This window comes from Haliotis rubra, unplaced genomic scaffold (genome assembly GCF_003918875.1).
Source record: "Haliotis rubra isolate DU_JTF1 unplaced genomic scaffold, ASM391887v1 Scf901, whole genome shotgun sequence".
In the NCBI taxonomy this organism is placed as follows: Eukaryota; Metazoa; Mollusca; class Gastropoda; order Lepetellida; family Haliotidae; genus Haliotis; species Haliotis rubra.
Window position 1 is genome coordinate 75,231 of NW_025767637.1, and position 16,135 is coordinate 91,365.

At 39.1% G+C, this 16,135-nt stretch overlaps 1 protein-coding gene across 1 annotated transcript; it reads right to left on the reverse strand.

Annotated features, from left to right (window-relative positions):
* Positions 1-3,356: 3,356 nt before the first annotated feature.
* On the reverse strand, positions 3,357-8,160 carry LOC124264018 (major facilitator superfamily domain-containing protein 4A-like). Its single transcript, XM_046698739.1, has 3 exons — positions 7,984-8,160; positions 5,014-5,299; positions 3,357-4,396 (listed from the first exon to the last, which is right to left on the reverse strand). Exons 1-3 carry the CDS (start codon positions 8,071-8,073, stop codon positions 3,447-3,449), a joined length of 1,326 nt encoding a protein of 441 aa, XP_046554695.1. The 5' UTR covers positions 8,074-8,160; the 3' UTR covers positions 3,357-3,446.
* Positions 8,161-16,135: the final 7,975 nt, after the last annotated feature.

The following is a 16,135-nucleotide window of genomic DNA, read 5'->3' on the forward strand; positions in this document are numbered from 1 at the left end:
GCGTAAAAAATAATAACTTTCATGCTGAAACTATTAAGGATGTAGCTACCATGGAGTCTCACTGTCACTATATAAAGAAACAGATAGGAGGGTTCGTCTCAAAAGCAAAACCTGGACGGGTGTCGCAGACGATCGTTGGGGTCGGGCTTGGGGATATAGATATCATAAGATGCGATAATCCTTTTAGGGAAAATATACTGGGGAAGTACACAGCATGTCATAACTACAAATAATATCCAGTCCTGTCGATCTTCGCGATGATTAGCCACCTATATATTTTGAGACATTTAATACGATGCGAGTCAGGTATCAAACTGTCAACATAAACTTTATGAAAGAAAGACACTTAAGCTGTTAATCAATAGATGAGGCATAGTCAACACACATGAAAAAAGCACAAAATATCTTTCGACCCCTTCTGTAGGCAGCACATGCAATGCAAGGTGAGTCGAAACCTGGCTGAGCGACCTAATTGCCATCTATAGTCTGATCTATTGTTTTCAGCAGCTATTTGATTTTTCTAAGTTGGGGTAAACATGCTTTTCTGGATATCCTATTACCCATCCCACTTAATGCCAAGTTAGGGAAGTGGGTTATTTCGATATATCTATTTGCAGTTGTGAAATATGAAATTCGGAGGGGCACAAGTCAGTTTTTGGTTTGACCCGGAATAACACAAGCTGGCCACGATTAGTCAACATCCTAACAGTTGAACGTGATGCGGAGACAACCTACACGCCTTAAATCTTCAGCGGGTTTCACTGTCTTCATGATGAAGTCCTTGGGCATGTGTGGTTTTGGGGACCCGTCCATCGGTCCAGTGTGAAGTCATCACCTACTTCCCGTGTCATTTCCCCTTTATTTATCTGACGAAATTTAGTTTTGTCATCAGAGTTATTGCGATGCTCAAGTGTCTGAGTAAGAAGAATTGCAAGCGCATGTGCTGACTGGAGTCTCATTTTGACTGGAAATGTTGGCATCGACTATGACTGACACATGGGGAATATCAAACATGGTGTTTCACAAGTCTAGTTTATCATCTTGAGCCTTGTAACTCTCCAGTCATACAATCCGTATTACAAAGTTGAATGTCGGTTTAATCTCATCAAAGATAGTGTTTGACAAGTCTAATTTATCATCTTGAGCATGGATACTCCGTTCCTCCATGGATGGACAACTCCATCTTTCTTGCCTTGTTTGATCACAACCAGGGAATCACTTCTGATATCATAGATGGAGTTATCGACTTCCACAAATAGTTTGTGATAGCGTAAGAAGAATACACGACCTCCCCTTTATATTTGAGCAAGTAACATGTTTCTGCCGAGAACTGAAAGCATGAGTGCTCTTGATCAGAGTTTGTATCGTGACCATGATCGTCACCATGAGTGTTGCATATTAAACATAAATGTAGACGATATAAACATCTATCGTCGAAGGACAGTTAAATAACTAGACTATCACACATGTGCATTTAAACCTAGCATGCAGTCTTACAACAATATGTCTACAGAACAACAGATCGAGAAGCACTGAAGGTTGATCGCCATGCTAAGGACCATGGGGAGTGCTTTTGCTATCCTCATTGACACTAGCTAGATCAACACCATCCCTTCTGCATTTGGCGATTATACTCGATTTAAGCACATCAGATAAAATGACAACTCTGTCATCTGACAATGCTGGATTTTCTGTCGATCCTGTGATACTCTCGTCAAGCAATTCTCTCACAGACTTCGAATTATCCCAACATCTGACTACACCATTAGCAAATCTAGTTGTTTCTTCGGCTTTGGCTTTCTAAACAATCCAGCCTGCATTCGAGTCGATACACAGTTTGTCTCAGTTCGAGAATTTCATGGGTAAAATTATTTTCCTCCTGAGAAGGTACGTAAGTCCCCAAAACTTTCAAAGTCAATTTCGCTCAACCATACCTTTTAGTCGCAGTATTTTTGTTATTTTAACTTGCGGCTAAATCTTCCTACCATCGCCAGCGGCTGAAGGGATGGTGTAAATCCAGCTTGGGTCCATGCAGGTAGCGAAAGTAGTGTAAGTCCCCATGGTTCCTAGTATGGTGATTTACCTTCAGCTGTTGGCGATATATAGCAACTTTTTTAATATTGTATTGTCTTTCATAGTTAAGATCTTTTAGATTTTCATACTAGTTTTACAATATATCTGTGATATTCTAGTTATTGTTACTGTCCTTCGCCGGCAGGTTTTTATAATGATTTATATCAACATTATAACTTCTTGATAGTCACGATATGGCTGAAATATTGCCGACGTGACTTAAAATCTTAACTCACTCACTCCAATCACTTGTGACCTTAAACTCCGTTTTCAAACTTAAATCACCCTCCCTACCCTTGTTTTTTTCAATCTATAGCCCGTGTTTTATATTGTATTGTCTTCTTTAGTTAAAATATTTTAGTTTTACATGCTAGTTTTACATTCATATCTGTGATACTCTAGTGTTTTACTGTCCATCGTCGACAGGTTGTACTCTTCAAAATGTTTTCATTGCACGAATTGTTTTCGTCACGATATGGCTGAGATATTGCCGGTGTGACGTTAAATATTAACTCACTCACTCACGCGAGAATTTCATGTTAAAACATCTGACATGTGTCATTCTTAGGCGATGATACGTTAAGTTAACGTTAAGCCATCTCTATCATGTAGTGCCATTGTACTAATCGGTATACAGCAGCATGCACGAATATGATGATATTGCAATTGTGCCCTCGTCAGTTTTTCATTGGGAGTGTAAAATGCACCACTTTGTTCAGACTTACAATTGATTAGATATAGGGCATCAGGAACAAACGCGGCAACAGAAGAAAGAAGTGTTGTTTTGGATTGTTGTTTTGTTGATAAATTACCCGTTACTCATAGATAAAGTTGAAATTAAAATAATTCTGCGCAATAAAAAGTACGTTTTAAAAATGGTCACTGATATACGTTTCATGTGGTAGATTAATGATCATTTGCTAAAATGGCGTTACCTATAAAGTATTTATCGATAGTTCCCCAGTACAATTGTAGAATATATTTTGATATCAATGCTGACTTCGATGTTTGTTACGTGCCTGACTGAGTAGACGTTTAGGCAGGTTGGCTATAGTATCTAAGAGCCATGTTCTTTACTGAAGTCGTATTTAGCGAATATTGCTGAATTCAACATAAGATCATTGTTGCAGAACACCAGTGTTTTGTTTGTTCATTTGATGGTGACATGCTGTGTTGTTGTATAACGCTGCTCTCGGTAATATTCCAGCTATATAGCGGCTGTCAATAATCGATAATGTACATGAGCATCAATCAAAACAATCAGAATACGATGACATGTGCCAACCAAGTCAGCGATGTTCACCAACCGACCCCCTTACAACAAGCATGGGTTGCTGAGGACCAATTGTAACCCAGAAGAACATCGGTGTTTCTTATCCACTTCCTGCAGCAGTAAGGGATGTGTGTTCGCCTTCCGTCTTTTTTCGTATCCACTTTGCGATAACGAAGAGACAGAGGAATACCATTATCTGTATAACAACTATAGTCACCATGGAATAATGGAGCATATGTGGTTCAATGTCACACATCATTTGTCCAATAATAAGAGCTATCAATGATGTTCCTGCCAAGTCAAATAGTATAACGATGACGTACAACGTATGATTCAGTGTAACATTTTCTCCACACCATGCCAGGAGAGCAGCAAATAACGGAGCATAAAATAGTCCAAGAAAATGGGACCCTGCCCATAAGAATTCCACACTTTTTTCTGCAGTAAATACTAGAAAAACTGATCCAACTAAACTTCCGACCAAACACGATGTGACTAAACATGCTTGTGACACTGCTAAGCTTACAAGTACGCCTACGACACGCCCTAACAATGTGACCGCATAAAACGATGACGTCATCAGTGACATTATTGTCTTAGATATTTTGAGATTGCTTCTGGTTCCAAATAGCAAGAGTTGGGTACCGTATACGAAGTTTGCGGCACCTCCTATGAATATGATAAATATTTGCAAGCTCACAAATACATTATTCAGTTTTCCAAAGGTATATTTGTTCTTCTGGTGTGAATCCTTATTGGAGCTCTTTCTTAGATGATAACGTAAAACAGCCAAGAAGACAACTAGAAGTGCTCCGAATGATGCAAAGCTCACATATGCATATGCTATGTTTGACTCTGAGCTTCGTAATTCGATTGGCGTCATGACGAAGTCACTTGTGATGTTGATAGCCTCGCTTTGGCAGGTTGTGTTGGTGAGGAAAGGTGAGATAATCAACGGTCCTAGGATGTTTCCAGTGCACATTGCTATCCCCATCAAGTGGAAGGGTGTGGCTTTCTCTTGACCAAATTCCCCAATTTTGGCAACTCTTGCTGCAATGACATAACTGACATTAAACACAAATTGTCATCATGACATGTTATGTATGTTTAATATTTTCATCCCATTTGACAAAATTCCAGTTACAAGCCTGCTTCTTAGCTAGACAAACAAGCGGCTGAAGAGGTCAGACCTCAACACCGTAGGGGTAGGAAGACTTACAACCTATCCTGAAGGTTAGAACTAAACTATTACAGATATAGACGTAAAAGAATGATGTAAATCTAAAACGTTTAAACTATTGAAGACAATACAATATTTAAACAGACTATAGATCACCAACGACTGAAGGTAGATCACCATACTAAGGACCTACCTTATCTTTACCAAACATAAAGTTTAAAACCTTTCAAACAATTGAATTTCTTTTAAACAAAATAATGTTCATATGGTAATTGACCTGGTTAAAACGATCCTTCATTGTTTTTTCACTTCAATTGATCCCATGCGGGGGAACAATTAATGCAGTCAAGCAAAATGAAATAATCAAGTGAGAATTAATATAATTGAACTATCCTTGAATTAGATAAGTAATATGAGCACATACACAATCACTACTATGACCAGGCTTGCTTCCACCACCATAGTAAAGTTCACCAGAAATCCGTACCGCTGTTTACAACACCACCAGTTAGTCCTAACCCAGAACTTGCAGCTGCAGCCAACCAGAAGGAGGGACACAGAGGTATCACGATTACAAGGCAACTGCTGACAAGGACGCACGTCATCATGAGTGTATACACATTGAACACTGCATACAGAGGCATGTAGAGCACACTGCCTGCTGTCTTGAAGCCAGCGTACAAGGGAAACAGGGTGCTGATGGTCTGAACACTGACGCAATACAGGCACTGAAGGTCATGTAGACTTGGCCCAAAGCAGCTGTCGATGAGTCCCTGAAAAACAGACAGAAGTTGAAATCTTAGCGACAAATACCTTTCCATACTAAAAATACATTTCCAATAAAAGTAAAGATATTTGTTGAAATAATAGTCCATACATGCACGTCTCTCTGGTAAAACCCTTGAAATATAGAAAGTCACATGCCTGATGCCTGTAAGAATATTGTAGTTCAAAGAATCAGTTTCATTAATTTCTCTCTCTCTCTCTAGTTCAAATTCACATTGAAAGGTCAATAGTTGTAGTTCAAAGAATTGCTTTTATTCTTTTCTCTCAAGTTCATCATATTCATATTGAAATATTTGAATTTGAAAGCAGATTCGGGCCAATTCAACGCAAGTGACCTTGCTATAGATTGACTGCAATAAAGAAATAAGGGAATCTGTAGTTCCATATAATGTTATCAGTATCGCAGCATTAACATTCTCAACTTCATCAATAAAGATACACTTTTGACAAAGTTTTACATTTCTAACTCCTGCAAAGCGAGCGAGTTTTGAATGCAGCAAACAGTATTGAAAACGTTGGATACGCACAAATATCATTACTTCATATTGCAGAAATGCTGCTAATAGATTCATTACCTATAACACAAAGTGTTGACAAGCAGAAAATGTCAAAGTTATTCATACCGTTTGTAGACCATCTACTCTCTGACATGAAACGCTCACATGGCAAGCAGGCGACATACTGATCTCGAATCACATCGCTACCAAAAGTTATCTCCCCTTGACACCACTAAATGCAACCCGCTAAAATATTTAACGACAAACAAAAGTATAGGCATTTCTGTCAACCATAACATATTTCATACAAACCCACAAAACAAAAATTCAAACTATATACAGTTTTGGCCGTAACAAATATAAATATCATATTTGTGGTCGGTGATAGAGGTTTAGGATGAGTTGGTTGTTAGGGCACAGGTTATGTGTTGACGGATGAGTTGGTTGTTAGGGCACAGGTTATGTGTTGACGGATGAGTTGGTTGTTAGGGCACAGGTTATGTGTTGACGGATGAGTTGGTTGTTAGGGCACAGGTTATGTGTTGACGGATGAGTTGGTTGTTAGGGCACAGGTTATGTGTTGACGGATGAGTTGGTTGATAGGGCACAGGTTATGTGTTGACGGATGAGTTGGTTGTTAGGGCACAGGTTATGTGTTGACGGATGAACATGGCCCAAAGCAGCTGTCAGTGAGTCCACGGAAGAGACATTTATTTACGTGGATACCTCATTGGAAGAGTGTTCTCCCTGCTTTGACATATAATCTATGACTGTATAAATCTGAACTTAAATGTAAACAAAATTGATTTAGCGGTATACTAGTGGAACATTTTATGTAGAGAACCAAACAGTTACATATGCTATACACGCTTCTGACCATTTAGAATTGAAGAAGCTTGGACTATTGTTGACTAAATGGTTGCACTATATGATGTGATAATCAACAAAGTTCCTGACAATTCCAGGGGCGGTCGGGTAGCCTAGTGGTTAAAGCATTTGCCTATCACGCCCGTGACCCGGGTTCAAATCCCCATATGGGTCCAATGGGCGAAGCCCATTTCAGTTGTCCTCCGCGATGATATTGCTGGAATATTGCTAAAAGCGGCGTAAAACTAACCTCACTGACTCACCTTACCATTCCTGTACTTTCAGTACGCTCACAGTTAAAGGGACCCCTCTCACTCAATCCATACCTTATATGCAGTCGATAATAATGTACACTAAAACATCTGGAAGCAACTTTCTTTGGTGAAAACATGGTTAAAGGACAGAATAAGCCATAAACGACTTAGAAACATAGAGGATATGAAGAAAGAATTGGTCGTATATTGGGATATGCTGTCACAATATCATACAAACTTTGTTTGGTAGTGTACCTAGGCGCCTTCAGTCGTGTATTGCAAGGCAAGGAGGTCTCACAGAGTACTGACAAGACACTTAAGCTGTAAGAGAATGATATCTCATATTTAAGTAAAACTTCAATAGTTTTATATATATACATGTGTTACATATTTGCCGAAACAAGTTTCTCTATAATTTCTGGGAATACTAATAGGGATGCTCCTAACAACATCGTCCGTGTGGTGTTGTAAACTCACGCATATCCGCCGAATTAGGTTCCATTAGGCGGTAAAGGCAAATTAATACTGAAAATTGTATGAACAGGCTACGAAATATCAGTGGTGAAAACAGGTATTCCATTGAATGGAAGCGCCATACAAGTATTAACCCCGCTCAACGAAACACTTCATAGATTTTTCCAAATTTGTGTCAATGTCACATATAAACAGTACCTTAAAAATACACATTTCCGGAAAAGGGAAAAAAACAACAGCAAGTCTTGAACGAATATGTCACGTTCCCATGCATCATTGCATCTAAAAAGAGTTTATAAATGATAATTATAACATGGTCACATCACTGCTTTCAGTAATTCAGGCATGCACTGCCATTTTGAGAGAGTGAGTAAGTACGCCGCATTTAGCATTATTCCAGTAATATCATGGCGAGGGACATCAGAAATGGGTTTCACACATTGTACCCAATTAGGGTCTTCGGCGTGACGAGCGCGCCCTTAAGCCACTAGGTTACCCCGCCGCACCTAAATAAGTGGGACATGGTTTCTATGGGGTAGACGTTCCCGTTCAGCAAGGACAATTGTACGGGTTACTTACGTCAAGACCAGACAAGGCGAGCAACAATGCAAGTTCCATGTAAGCACATTTCGAAGATTCCAGATTCTGGCTAGATGTGGAGTGGCTCATCACAGATACAGTGTGTTACAGGTATCTACGACGAGTATGTACCTAGAGGATTTGCAATGCATATATACAGGAGGCAGATATGACGCGTAATCACTGGTCAGCTACATTCAACTTCGTCAAGGGGTGGAAGGTTAGTGACTGCAATTAGTGTTTTAATGCCTCAAAACCGAATATTTCTGAAATATGTCAAGCGATTTCAGGTTTCTACTCTTAAATTGATGGACATGTTGATGGATAATGGTGTTGTTGATAAAACAAATTTGACTCCATGTTTCAGAGCAAAAGGACGGTGTGTTCGAAAACACTTGCTGTTTCTTTTAGACAGCTCCACACATGCTGTGTACAGGAGCATTAGACCCTGCACAGCTGAGAAACAGTTGAAAAATGTCTGTAGGTAATTAACATTTGGTTGTATATTTCTTGCGACTATATTTGTTTTCAAAGATTTTTTTCGCGAATCAAAAATACATTCCCAACAGCAATTGTTGAAATTACTGTACAACTTGTGACGATTTTAATTATGAATCCTACGTTCATATCAAATGCATGTTATTTATTCCACTCCCTCTGCTGAAACGCAGATGTAGCATAATATAACTGAAAATTATTTCGGTGCAATGAGAACCTTACAAAAACAAGAGAGTGGGTAGTGATATATGTTGCTTTAAACTACGTAAAACGGATGACACACTGGCACCATGTGTGTGCTCGAACACGGGCTTGACACTCTTAAACCACTGGGCTACCCTACCATCCAAGGAAAAAATCAGGTACGCTATTCCTTGTGTTAAAGTGACCATGTGACGGCTATAGTCGTATTGAAACGGTAAATATTACCTAGCGTAAAGGTACATATGCCACGCTTGAAGTTCATTTATTTGAAGTTGTTGTTTTCTGAAATCTGCACAATGCATCTTTCAATGATTCCGAATTTGCAGCGGCATGTTCATGCACAGCACAGTTTGGAACCTGATACTCGCACACGTGTTTTTTAATGTATCAGCTCACAGTGATGGTTTGTCTACTGCGTACTCATAAAACAACTTTGTTTAACCGTAAAGTATCCTTAAGCAATCCCACGTCTTGCTGAAAAAGGGAACATATTTACATCAGTCTTCTTTGTTACACTTGCAATAATATGTCTAACTCTCAAATATTATTGCTAAAAATCTATTGATAAAACAAATTGTGTTCATGTTAAACATTCCACTTTGCACACTTTAACCTAGAGTATAAAACCTGATTATAATCAGAATCTATAAAAGGTCTAATCTTTTCAAGCGAAATGTGATAGCTTGTTTTCCCGATTTCCAACAAGCAGATGCATGTACCTGCTTCCGACAAGATTTCAGGGTTGGATAATGGCGCACGTCTGTTCTGAAACGTCACACTCAGCAATATTCCAGCAGTTTCACAGCGGTCATCAAATCGATTCACATGCCTCATTTTATTCTGTTACAAATGGAGAGCGCTTATTTATGCATAACATTGAAGAGGATGGCTTAGGGGTTGAGATGGAGCTGCTGATATCCCCGGATCTCCTGACGTCCACAGGCAGCTGTTTTCATTCAGGGGGCGGTGGGGTAGCCTAGTGGTTAAAGCGTTCGCTCGTCACGCAGAAGCCCAGTTCCGGTGTCCCCGGCCGTGATATTGCTGGAATATAGCTAAAAACGGCGAAAAACCATACTCACTCACTATAGATATATATATAATGCAAATATAGGGTGTGAAACAACAAAGAAACAAACAAACCTATGTATGATGGTAAGATAATATTTTATTGTTCAGTTGTTTATTTTCAAAATCCATTGTCCGTAAAGTCTACAAACAAAAATGACCGTGACATGTTATCTGATTGTTCAGATGTTTATTTTCAAAATGCAATATCCGTGAAGTAAATGCGAAACTGAAGGCACGAGCGCAGTATCTCAATTGTTTATTTATAATTTGAACGTTACACCAAACACAGGCATTTAAGCAATAGCTCCTGCCTTCACTGACGCAAAATCCTATACCAGCTTAAATACTGAGAACTAAAAATCACTAAAACCCCAATAGTTTAAACACTTGCAATCACACAAAGAGTTGAGTGAGTGAGTGAGTTTTACGGAGCTCCTAGTAATATTCCAGCTATACGGCGGCGGTATGTCAATATTCGACCCTGGACCAGACAATCCAGTGATCAACAGCATGATCATCGATCTACGCAACTCGGACGCGATGACATGTGTCAACCAAGGCAGCGAGCCTGACCACCCGATCCCGTTTGTCGCGACTTACGACAAGCATGGGTTGCTGGAGATCAATTATAGCCCGGGTCTCTTCTCCCCAGTTGTCCCGAAATAACTTTCAAAACATAATTTTAACTAGCTACATGTACTGCCACAAGTTAGTCGCATATTATTTGAAAATATTGCCGTGTTCATTTATCACCCCTCTGCTGTTAAACACAAATAGAGGCAAAAAATTGCGTAACTAAATGGGAACAGCTTGTGTTTTATCCGCGCAAGGCTGTTATTTAATTAAATGTTTTAGGGCTAGTGTCATATGCACTAGGTGGATATTGTCACTTTGCAAATGGGCCTGAATTCACATGCATGCATGAGGGTAAGTCGTGATCATCAGGCCATATCAGTTATTTTAGTATGTGACTGTTAAGTCAAGCATGGAATGCTGAAGACCAATTCTAAGCCGGTTCTTCACAGGTAGCTTAAATACACTAAAAACCCAACGGTTTAAACACTTTGTGATGGAATCACGCAAATAATTACACAAGCCACATTCCAGCTTTATCGATTGGAGATAAATATGTATTTTGTGAAAATGGCTGTAGCATTGATGAAAATATAGATCACAATAAAGGTCAGCATGGGAGAACGGATGATAAATGCCGAAAAACATCGAAGGAAATTTCTACAGAGCCAATGGAAATTTCTACAGAGCGACAATCCTCCTCGTCCTTAAGAAATCCCTGTTAAAGGGATTACAATTTAGACAACATCATGCACATATCTATATCAGTCATTATCAAATGATGTGATGATGATTTAAAAAGACCCATTCAGATCCGGGTTAGAATTGGTCTTCCGCAAATACATTCCTGTCGTAAGCGGCGTCAAACAGACTCGGGTAGTCCCCCTCGCTTACCTGGTTGACGCGTGTCATCGTATCCGAGTTGCTCATGGTGTTGATCATTGGATTATCTGCTCCAGAACCGATTATTTACAGCCCGCCGCCATATAGCTGAACATTGCTGAGTGCGGCGTTAAACAGGCTCGGGTAGTCCCCTCGCTTACCTGGTCGAAGCGTGTCATCGTATCCGAGTTGCTCATGGTGTTGATCATTGGATTATCTGCCCCAGAACCGATTATTTACAGCCCGCCGCCATATAGCTGGAACATTGCTGAGTGCGGCGTTAAACAACAATCAAATCAATCAAGAAACAAACATACAGACAAACACATGGCCCTAAATAAGAACAAGGATCTTGACCAGCTGAACTTTAGTAATTTGTCATTTTTGACTTCATGAATTAAAACATACCATTGAGACACGGAGCATAGCATGCTTCTAAAAGGGTTCATGAAGCGCGGTTACAAGACAGTGAGTTTAGTTTTACGTCGCTTTAGCAATATTCCAGCAATACCACGGCGGAGGACACCAGTAACGGGCTTCACACATATTCTAATCATGTGGGGAATCGAACCCAGTTATTCAGCGGGACGAGCGAACGCTGTTACCACAAGGCTATCCAGCCGCCCCGGTTAAAATACAAGCACTGTTACACTGTTAGAATACGGAGGAAATTTATTTTTGATGGTTCTATATTATATATAATTCTATTTATAATATCTATTTAGCATTGGAGCTAGATTTACCAAACCAAGGTAATTAAAGCTTAAGAATCATTTAAATATGGCACAAAAGCCATTTCCAGGAACATGTCGCATTTCTGTTGAAGGCAGAGTCTAGTTTACGATTTCGACTGCATGGGGCGAATGGGTTATTCTCTAGTAGTGATGTGCCAGGTGTTGCAAATACCGATTTCAGTAAGCCTAAACACATTAGAATCAGACACATGTGATATGCAATCGTAATTAACTATATTTTCAATTATGTTAGTGTTATATTACAATACAGTATAGAGGATCTTTATGGATAACAACTTCTTTATTTCGTGATTGCGATGTTTCGATACAGATTCTTGTACCGTTGTCAAGCAGGGATGATTTATTACAGTCACCTGGAGACGCATGCCTACGGTGTAACGGGTGCTTTTAACTGGTTAACCAAGAATTAGCAGCTCGGACATACATTGTCATATGTACGGTACCTGTCATGATTTGTAAGTAATTACCTTCTTGTTGATCGTGGTGGGGCGTTCGCTCGTCACGCCGAAGACCCGGGTTTGATTTCCCTCATGGGTACAAAGTATGAAGCCCATTTCTGGTGTCACCCGCCGTGACATATTGCTAAAAGAGGCATAAAGCTAAACTCATTCACTCACTCGTTTTAAAGTCTGCTAAAAAGTATTCATTTTATGCTTCTCTGTATCATTATTACGTCCAGACAATACGTAATGTCTGTCCTTATATATGATTCAAACTTCACTCAGGATAAAACATCATCAAAATCATCCAGCAAAGATAGACTGGAACACCTCGGTACAACATGGTTTGTACCACCCCTGTAAATTCGACGCTTCAAGATGACGGGACATCGTGGTGGTAATGCTGTCAAGGGAGTTTGCGCCATCTGCATGGAAATCTGTATCTATCGTGATAGAATTGATGTACGTCATGGGCGAAGAGCTAGCAAAGCTTGCTACTGAGGATTGCCACAATCTCTAAGCCTCAGAGACGTCGTTTGACGACCGGCAGATGCACAGGTTTGCCTGAAACTGGATCAACACAACGTCACGTTGATATCGTATTTGGTCTTTGGCAATACTATTGCAATTGTTTTTTCTCATTGAATTGTCTCATTTGAAGTCATTTCACAAAATGAATGTATAGTTTATATGAAATGAAAACAAGTTAAAGTAGTTTCAATCTCTTTTAATAACTCACAAGAAACTCGAACTTCAGATCAAGTAAACGGTCATGTTTGCTTAAGAGGTGACAGGGGCGGATAACTCAAAATCAAATTGAACGAATGTAGTACTTCCTGCATTGCAACCAAGACAGAATTTTTTGTTGCTGCAGTTGTATATGCGCATGGATATCCTGATATGTATGTAATATCTTCCCGACTACCTTCTACTAATGTTCTGCACTCTGTGTATGTAGATGCAGTTGAACAACTCTTTGATATGTATGATATCCTTAGTCAAAAGGGTGATACTTTTATACTGGGTGACCTCAATGCAGATATCTGTAAAAACATATTATCCCCACGTGATAGTGTGCTTTATAACTATATCACAGAACGGCATCTTATACATGCTGTTAGTACATTACGCAACCATGGGCCTGACCATACATTTAGAAGTAAGGACAGCAGATTTAAATCGCTCATTGATTACATACTCCTCCCGTCACACCTGACCGATCAGCTTGCCTATTGTTGTGTAATGGATGATTGTAGCTACGCTGTATCTGATCATTACCCATGTCTTGTTACTGTATCTAGACAACAGGAACATGTACGCAAATCTGATAGCCTCTATTTTCCAAAATGGCATAAAGCTGACCAATTTGACATTAACGTATACAGCGAGGAGAGTTCCCGACTTCTCTCAGAAATTACTATCCCCTCTCATCCCCTACCTCCCAATGAAATTGAATCATACACATGTAATGTTATAAATGCTTTACAATCCGCCAGTTCCCGGTGTATTCCTTCGGGTGTTTTTAAAGCACATTTAAAGCCATACTGGAAATCAGACGGACTAAACGATTTGCATTACAATATGCGTGTAGCTAGACGCGAGTGGTTGGTTGATGGTAAACCAAGGACAGGTAACTCGCCTTTGTATATTAATTACAAATCAGCTAAGCGGGAATTTAGACGATTACATCGTAAGTCTAAACGGAAACAGCGGTCAGACTTAAGTAGCGAATTAGAAAGGTGCTCCGATGCTGATATAGGTACTTTCTTTAAATCAGTTCGCAAAATGAGGCGACAGAGTCCAGTTGTTAAAGAGCTAGTATTTGGTCATAAATGTGCAAACACAGCAGAAGATATTTGTGAACTATGGGGTGATTACTTTGCAGATCTCGCCAAACCTCATTACTCTCCATTATTTGATAGCAACTTTCTAATAACAGTTGACAGGAAGGTTAGAAATATAAGCCAGAAACAATCCTCATGCAAAAAAGATATTTTATGTAAACATATTGAAAGTGATGAAGTAAAGGAACATATCAGTAATCTCCACAAAAATAAATCCCCTGGCCCGGACTGTATTCACAATGAACATCTTATTTATGGTGGTGATGACATCGTAAATACATTAACGGCACTTTTAACTCTATTTTAGGATCTGCATATGTCCCTAGCACTTTCAGAAGAGGTGTAATTATCCCAATATATAAAGGTAAAAGGCGAAAAATGATCCAAAAAATTATAGAGGAATAACTCTAACTTCTTGTATTGGTAAACTTTTGAAAAGTCTTATTGGCTAGACTAGAAATCTGGGTACAAGAATACATACCCTCATTTCCAGACAAGCTCCAATTTGGGTTTAGAAAGGAACATGGAGCAACCACTTCAGTCTTTACTCTAAACGAAAGCTTATCATATTATCTAAGCAGAGGTTCTCCAGTTTATACAGCCTTTATGGACAATGAGAAGGCGTTTGATCGCATATGGCATAATGGACTCTTTTTAAAGCTATATCAAATGGGTATAAAGGGCAAAATGTGGCAGCTCCTATATCAAAGTTATACATCAAGCTCTGCTTTTGTGCAATATTGTGGTCTGAGATCAAATGAATATGTTATCAAGCAAGGTGTTGGGCAAGGTAGAGTCTTGTCTTCCTGGTTTTTCCTTGTTTTTATTAATGATTTGATATGTGAACTTAGAGATTTGAACAATGGCATTTGTGTAAGTGGCATTAATATCCCATGTATTCTATTGGCTGACGACACAACACTTGCTTCCACCTCTCCAAAAGGTCTTCAATCATCACTTGATACTATTTATAGCTATGCTTGTAAGTGGCGTCTAACGTATAACGGTTCTAAAAGCACTTGTGTCATTTTCTGCAAATATAAGAAACGTCTGGGTAATTATTCTTTCAAATTTGGTGATTCAGAAATACCAATAAGTGATTGTGTTAAGTATGGAGGCATTTTACTTTCGTCTGATCTATCCCCAAAATCTAGAGTATATTCATACTGCCAGAAAGCACGACAATCTGTAAATTCTCTAAAAAGTCTTGGTTTAAATGGTAAAGATCTCCACCCTACTTCTTCTGTTAAAATATGGAAAAGAATGATACTTCCAACGAGCTTTTACGGTTGTGAACTTTTACCCATTCTTCGAGGTAAAGATTATGACCTGGTAGAAAGTACACAGAGATATTTTGCCAGATGCATTCAGGGTTTCGGTAAGCGCTTTTCCTCTGCTTCAGTGCTAGGTAACCTTGGATTGTGGAGCATGGATGGTTATATAGATAAATGTAGACTATTATTTCTCGGCAAGCTGTGCAACAGCAAGTGTAACTCTTCATTTAAGGATATTTTCTGTGTACATTTAGCCACCTTTCAAAACAGAACAGCTGTCTTACACAGTATATGTGACACACTTATTCAAACCAGTTTAAAATACAATCTCTTCAATTATCTTAGTGACTATCTCGATTTTGGAAGGTTTCCATGTAAATCGTCATGGCGAAGAATAACTATTAATTGCATAAATAAATCTGAAACTGAACGATGGATTTCTCACGTGTGTGTAAGGCACGATATGAATAGATATCGCTTGACCCACAATTTCTTTGGTGTACATAGATTGTATTGTTTGATGTATTTTTACCCACAGTTTAAAGATATATTACAGTTTTGTGTACAAATCAGCTCAAGGGAAAATTCTCAAAACATTGTGAACTCTGCAAAAG